The sequence below is a fragment of the Oreochromis aureus genome, linkage group 3 (assembly GCF_013358895.1).
Source record: "Oreochromis aureus strain Israel breed Guangdong linkage group 3, ZZ_aureus, whole genome shotgun sequence".
Lineage (NCBI taxonomy): Eukaryota > Metazoa > Chordata > Actinopteri > Cichliformes > Cichlidae > Oreochromis > Oreochromis aureus.
Genome location: NC_052944.1, coordinates 56,951,405 through 56,958,062, shown reverse-complemented (window position 1 = coordinate 56,958,062; position 6,658 = coordinate 56,951,405). Strand labels below are relative to the sequence as shown.

General features: G+C 42.1%; 1 protein-coding gene across 2 annotated transcripts in view; it reads left to right on the top strand.

Annotated features, from left to right (window-relative positions):
* rbm46 (RNA binding motif protein 46) overlaps positions 1 to 6,658 on the top strand; it is a 41,089-nt gene that overhangs the window by 11,893 nt on the left and 22,538 nt on the right. For both annotated transcript variants that reach the window (XM_031747869.2, XM_039605294.1), the window contains exon 7: positions 1,524 to 1,917. In XM_031747869.2, the coding sequence (XP_031603729.1) occupies positions 1,524 to 1,917 (394 nt within the window). The remainder of the gene's footprint in view (positions 1 to 1,523; positions 1,918 to 6,658) is intronic.

Below are 6,658 nucleotides of genomic sequence, written 5' to 3'. Positions count from 1 at the left end.
GCCGCAAAATGTTGTACTGCTTGAAATTCCGTCTCCACCGTTGCTCGACACTGCGTGTATAGAGCAGGTAGTGCAACAATAGAAAAATAGTTGCGGGACGGCACTGTGTAGCGTTTTTCTAGGGTGTTGATCATTTTCCTAAATCCCTCGTTTTGCACAGTGTTGATATATCTTTGGTCAGGTGATAAGTAATATCCTCCGTAATTTCTTTGTGCCTACGGGAGTTCGACGTGTATAGGGAAGCGCTGTATAAGGTTCCCGTTATTGATGTTTGGGTGGTTGACCGGGACGGATTTTCTCCTGTCACTTTCTCGTCATCCCTGACGTGTTCTCCGTTGTTTTTTCCTGCCAATTTGAGCATCACACGGCACAGCTTCTGTATCACGTGGTATAAGGCTCCGCCCTTGTCATTTGTTGAGCAGGAAGAGTGAGCGCTTGTTTTCATGCAGATTACGTCCCGGATCAAAATGCGGTACAATCGTCGTCGTCTTTTTTTTTTTTTTTTTTTGTAAATCGTTGTCATTTGGAAATGAGATCGCACATAAGTATGAATTGAAATCGTGATTTTCTAACGATTAATCGTGCAGCCCTAATTTACATCATTTCCATCCAGAGTTGGGCTTTAACCTCCTAAGACCTGAACTCTTCCACGACATGCATTTTTAATTTGTCTTTGATATTTGGGCATATTGGGGCCTGATGAATGTAAAAACAAGAATTCCCTTTTTTTTTTTTTTTTTTTTTTTACCTTATTTTTGTTTTTAAGAAAAATAAGAGCCACATATGAGAATATTTGTTTAACATTTTGATAGAACAGTGGCAGTATAATGTCCTCGTAAGTGGATATCAGGCCCTTGTAGAGCAAAATTGAGTATTTTGGTCAAAATAACCCAAAATGTGATGTCCACATATGTGGACGCCAGGTCCTAGGAGGTTAAGTTCCTCCTTGGAGTTTCCGAGGAATTCCCAGACCAGACGAGAGAAATTATCTTTTTAGCGAATTCTGGGTCTAAACCCAGAATTAACTGGGTCTGGTCACAGTTAGGGTTGCCTGAAAAACCTGAAAAAATGAGGTGCATATCTCACCCAGCTTCTCCCATCACTGCTCAACACTGGCTGCTCAAGAGCTTGAAAAAATAAAAGAAGGCAGTTGGACTTGTTTAAGTTGGTAAAGACGTTTCTGCTCGCATTTAAGAGGCGCTTTCAGTTCTGAAACCAAATCATGGAGAGACCCAGGAGTTACATTATAAGCACCGGGGTTGAGACCACACTGTCATGTGACCTTTTGAGGTAGGGTGTGAGTGGGGAAGCCTATTTTCACTTCATCCAGTGAAATCAAATCAGTGAAAAGGTTTGACTAAAATGTGAAAACACAACATTTTTATGGGATGTTCCTGCTGCTGTTGGGACATGATTACTAGAACTAAAAGTGATCTGTATTGTCTGTCTATTGTGTGTTTTATTTCGTGTTCTGCTTTCAAAGCCTGAGCGACCACATAAACTAACTCTTGTTTGTACTTCAGGTGCGAAACCTCATGCTGGAGACGTCGGAGGAAACTCTTCGTCAGGAGTTCTCTCGCTTCAAGCCGGGCTGCGTGGAGAGAGTCAAGAAGCTCTCCGACTACGCCTTCATCCACTACCGCTCTCGCAGCGACACCCTCACCGCGCTCAGCCTCATGAACGGAGCCCACATCGATGGAGCCGCCGTGGAGGTGACGCTGGCCAAACCAGCGGGCGTGAAAGACGGAGGTGCAGCTGGCCGGAAGTGCGGCACCAGAGGCGGTCAGGGAGGAGGAGGAGGGAATGGAGGAAACGGGACATTTGGGCTGCACAGGAATGATGGAGGGATGATAGGAGGAGACCCAATGAGACAGGTGTCCCTGCCGCTGACAAACCCCTTCTACACAGGGAGTCGAGGTAAGTGGGGAAAAAACAGAAATTTCTTTTATTTGTCTTTTTGCCTGTGATGGAGAAGTGAAAGGTTGCTGGTACGATTCCATCCAGAGGCACAAATCCCCTTTGGGGTTGAGTCACATGTCATCTTCACAAGGAGAGTGAAAAATAAGAAAATAATATTTAGTTTGATAGACTATTTGATAGTTGAAGAGTTAGGAGACAGAGGCAGGAGGCCAGGAGTTTTGAAATGCCCAGGGAAGATGAAGATGGGGCTGTCAAGGCTTAGGCTAACTGAGCTGAAGTGAACATGGAGGGTGACTGCTCATTTATTTATTTACTTTTTTTATTAACTTTTTCCACCATTGAGAGATAGATTTTGAACTTCTTCAGGTTTTTAAGTCCCATCAGTCCCAAATTAACACAGTGAAAAATCTACAGAAAGCTCTGCTTCAAAGAAAACAACAGATATGAACTTTGGTAAATGGACTGGTTTTAATAGAGCACTTTTCTACTGTATACAATATGCCTCATTCACACCAGCTTTCTGTCTAACATTCTGTGAAATGACGGGACCCACACAGTGTACAGTTGTTGTGGTTTCAGGTTAATTTTTAACCACAAGCATCTTTTTATGTTTGGCACTGTCTTGTAGCCTGGAGCCAGCTCTCTCTGTGGCTTCCTCTACTACACACACGTCTCCCGCCAGTCTCCTCTATCACTATAAAAGTGCAGAGAGTCATCAGTCCCATCATAATCACCTGTCCCCTCTGACATCCCAGCACCACCCCATGACCTCACTGCACCACCCCTCCACTGCAGCAGGCCAGAGACCACATCCCTGCTACACACTCACATTATTATCAACAGACCAGAGAGTAACTCGGGGTTCAGTTACTTTGGCATGCAGGCTGGATTAGTCTATGACCTGCTGTACCTCAACAGCCACTTTACCTTAAACGTCTGTAACATTATGCAGAAAATAGCAGATTTCACTGGTAGAAATATGAAGTAATCGAAGGGAGAAGATTCAGGCGGCACATCTAAAATTGAACTTTGGATCCACATACAAATGACAGCTTTTCATTCAGGTCACAGTTTTCTTCTCCTTTCTTTTAACTGCTCCCTTTATTGGTTAAAACAGCGAACCATCTAACTCCATCTCACCCTGTCTCTATAGTCTTCCTCTTTTCCTCCTGCCTGGCAGCTCCAAAGTCAACATCCTTTGTCCAATATCTCCACTATCTTTCCTCTTCACGTGTCCAAACCATCTCAGCTTTGCCTTTTTAACTTTGTCTTCAAACTGCTGCCCTGTCCCTCTGATGTACTCGTTTATAATCTTGGCCATGTTGGACACTCCCTATGACACTCCACTGTCTTTTTGTCAGTGCTACCTTCTCCAACGACACATCACAGCAGCTCTCTGTACCATCTTGTAAACCATTCGTGACTGCGGTCTCTACTTCACCTCTCCTTCTTTGGATGGTTGTCTCCGGGTATTTAAACTAGTCCACCTTCACTTTCTCTGCTCTTTGCAGTTTCACTGTTACGCCCTCACATTCACAACACACATTGTATTGTGACTTGGCATCAGCACTCACTGGAAAACCAGTAAGGTTTCTCTAAAGTCAAAATAACATTGAACTAAAAGTGTGTTCTGTATATTTTTATTTTGTTTTAGTTTAAAGAGTACATAATGATTTTTTTTTCTTTTTTACTAAAGTATAATTTTTACTGTTATTTCAGTGAATTATAATGTTTTATCACAACCAGTTTTAATTTAATTGGTATACTGTCAATTGATGATGATAAACCTGGGCCAGGCTTTGTGACAGGACCAGCAAAATGGAGGATAAAGGAGAGGTTGCAGCTGGGGTGGGAGTGGAGACCACAACTGTATAATGAATCCAGAACGTGCTAGAAAGTTACACTTGAATTGAAAGCAGTCATTAGCTGCAGCAGTTGAAAAAAATCAAATATTTGTTAAAACTTTATATATTTTTATAATTTAGTTCATTAAAAAGTCATCAGTTTAATGCATAATGGATGTTTTTTCATCTGTGAGGAGTCAAATGAATTCCCCCTTTTTAAATTTTAACCAACTGCATGAAACATTTTTGTTTCATAAACGTAAAGGGAAGATGGCTATCAGACAGTTTTAAATGTTCATGTTTGCTGTGAAACATTATTCAATGTGAATGAATTTTCTATCATTCTCAGTTCAATTTTAGATAGAACTGTGCAGCATAGATCTTCTACTCATCTTTAGTTGATGTTTTATTTGTAAAATTGCTCATTTTCTGCATGATAACCACATCTCTCACTAGTTCTGACTAAATGTCTTTAATAATAATCCAGCTGTAGATTAAATGGAGCGTGACTGGCTGAGTTTGTCACCAGTTTTAAATAGGAAGTCTGAAGGGGGAAAGGAGACTCCCAACATAAACGTCCTGGCTGTGAAACAGTTATCAAACTACTGTGGCCATTGATATGAGCCATCAGTCTGTATATAACCAAAGGGAGATTTAGAATCAAATCAAATACAGTTTCAGTTTGTGTTTGACTTCACCAGTATTTCTACTTGTCTACAGTCCTGTTTGTGATATTCATGGATAGGATTTCAATGTCTATTTTGGGAAAGTTACATTTCTGCTGCTATAGGTGAGGTATCAGAAAGCAGCAGAGCTCAAGGTCACATTTTATATGACCCTGAACTCTTGAGCTCACACTGGGGTGGTGTGCAGGAGAAAAGTCAGCACCTGCAAGCCTAAGGCCATTGTTCTCTTATGGAAAACAGCAGATTGCCCCCTCTGGATGTTCAAACAGTACAAGCAAAGAAATTCGGACTGGGGCTGCGTATGCAGTAATGCAAGCATCACAGTGATCAGTTAAGTTAAAGACTGCACCGAGCAGGAAGATGAAACCTTCACTTAATGGGTCGTCTATGTTCCAGCCATCATCTATTCACATGAGATCATCATTGTAATGACCAAAACAATAACATTGCAGATACAAGCATCCTGCACAGTGCCTGGGCTCAGCCTTAGAGTGAGGGTCAGGAGCTGGAGTTCCAGGTGAGGTGGGGAAGGTATCTGCTCAGGATGCCTTCAGGAGGTTGTATCACAACTTAGAGGAAACCCTGGATTAGACCCCTTAGTGTCTCACCTGACCTGGGAGCACCTCAGGGTCTTCCAGGATGAACTGGGAGTGCTGGTGTGAAAAGAGGTCTAAAATGGTCCAGTGACCCTCTTGTAAGTGCGACCTGTCTTCAGATAAGCAGAAGGAAATGGATGGATGTCCAGGTCTACTTGTTCATACACAGCATGTGTTTTGGCTTGCAAATAAATTTTCCCAATATGGCATTAACTATTTATTTCTAAAATAATTCCCATCTCTAACAGGAAATCATCTGTAGTGCCAAACAATCAATATTCCCTCCCCAGGAGAGTAGAAAGTGCTTTCTGCTGTCAGAATAACCTCTTCTGGACCACTTGCGGCTTTCTAATGAGCTGCACTTTGTTTTTATTTTTCCCTTTTTTGTAACACAGGCCCATTCTCTGTTTCTTCACTGTGCCAGGAACATTCGTCTAGATTGTTCTTCCTGTACATATGAACAGGTTTCGACTTTCTCTCGTCCATTACAAACCACATTCATCAAGCCTCTCACATATATTGAGAAAGCCGCAATAATAATCTGGTGTCGAAGTACGACCTCCTGTTCCCTCATGCTCGTGGCGATTTTCTGAAAATGAGAAAAGTTTGTGAGTTAACTCTGCTATAAATGGGCCGTGAAATATTCATGAAGGGAAGATGTCAGAGAGAGACGAGGATATGTAGAGATGAACTGATTCTGAGAGAGAGAGATTTCATTTGGGGGGATTCAGATCTTGTCCACTGTCCACATTCGGCCACATGCGCAGCCTTTTCTCTCCATTTCAGGCTGTCGTCAAGTTGGTTTATTTCTGTAGAAGATTTAGATCAGAGGAAGGCTCTAGATCAGGCAAAAATAAAAATCTCCATCCTGTTATTGTGAAAACAGCAAAATGGTAGCTGTAGAGTGATTCAGATCCATTGAGAGCGAAGTGAAGGCCGCGGGAATGACGTGGACCCAGCTGAAGAGAACGGCCCAGAACAGAGTCCGTTGGCGTGGTGTAGTTGCTCCACCAGGAGTAGGGATTTCACGATTCCGATTCCATTTTCGATTCTGTTTAACAATTCGATTCTTTATCGATTCTCTTATCGATTCTTATTTTTAAAAAAGGAGAACACTAAGGTCGATTAGCTTAGAACTTTGTTTTATATCTTCTCTTTGAACAAGATAGAAATTTAGGAGTAACATGGCCTTACAAACCCAACAGTGAGATCTTAAGAGATCCACAGCCTACGGCTCTTCAATGGGGTGTCACAGGGTCCCCAGGAAAAAAAATTGTAAATGTAAAATAAATATTCTTCTGTAGCAATAACAAAGTATAACATAAATTATTCTGTAGCAATTACACAAGAATATCCAGTAATGTCCCTGCCTACAATTAAACACATTCACTTACCGAAAATTGGGGGCATCTGCTGTGGCAAATGGGTGCAAGCCTTTGACCACAAACTTAGTCGCTGCTCGGTGACATTCGTCTATCCTGGCCTGAAAGGAGACGCTAACAGTAGACTGCAGCAGCAACTGCCAGCATCTGAGCCAGCCAGACTCTGTCTCTCTCATCATGGTCACCTAAATGCACAGTAATGGCAGGTTTTGTAATAAGGCAGATCGCGC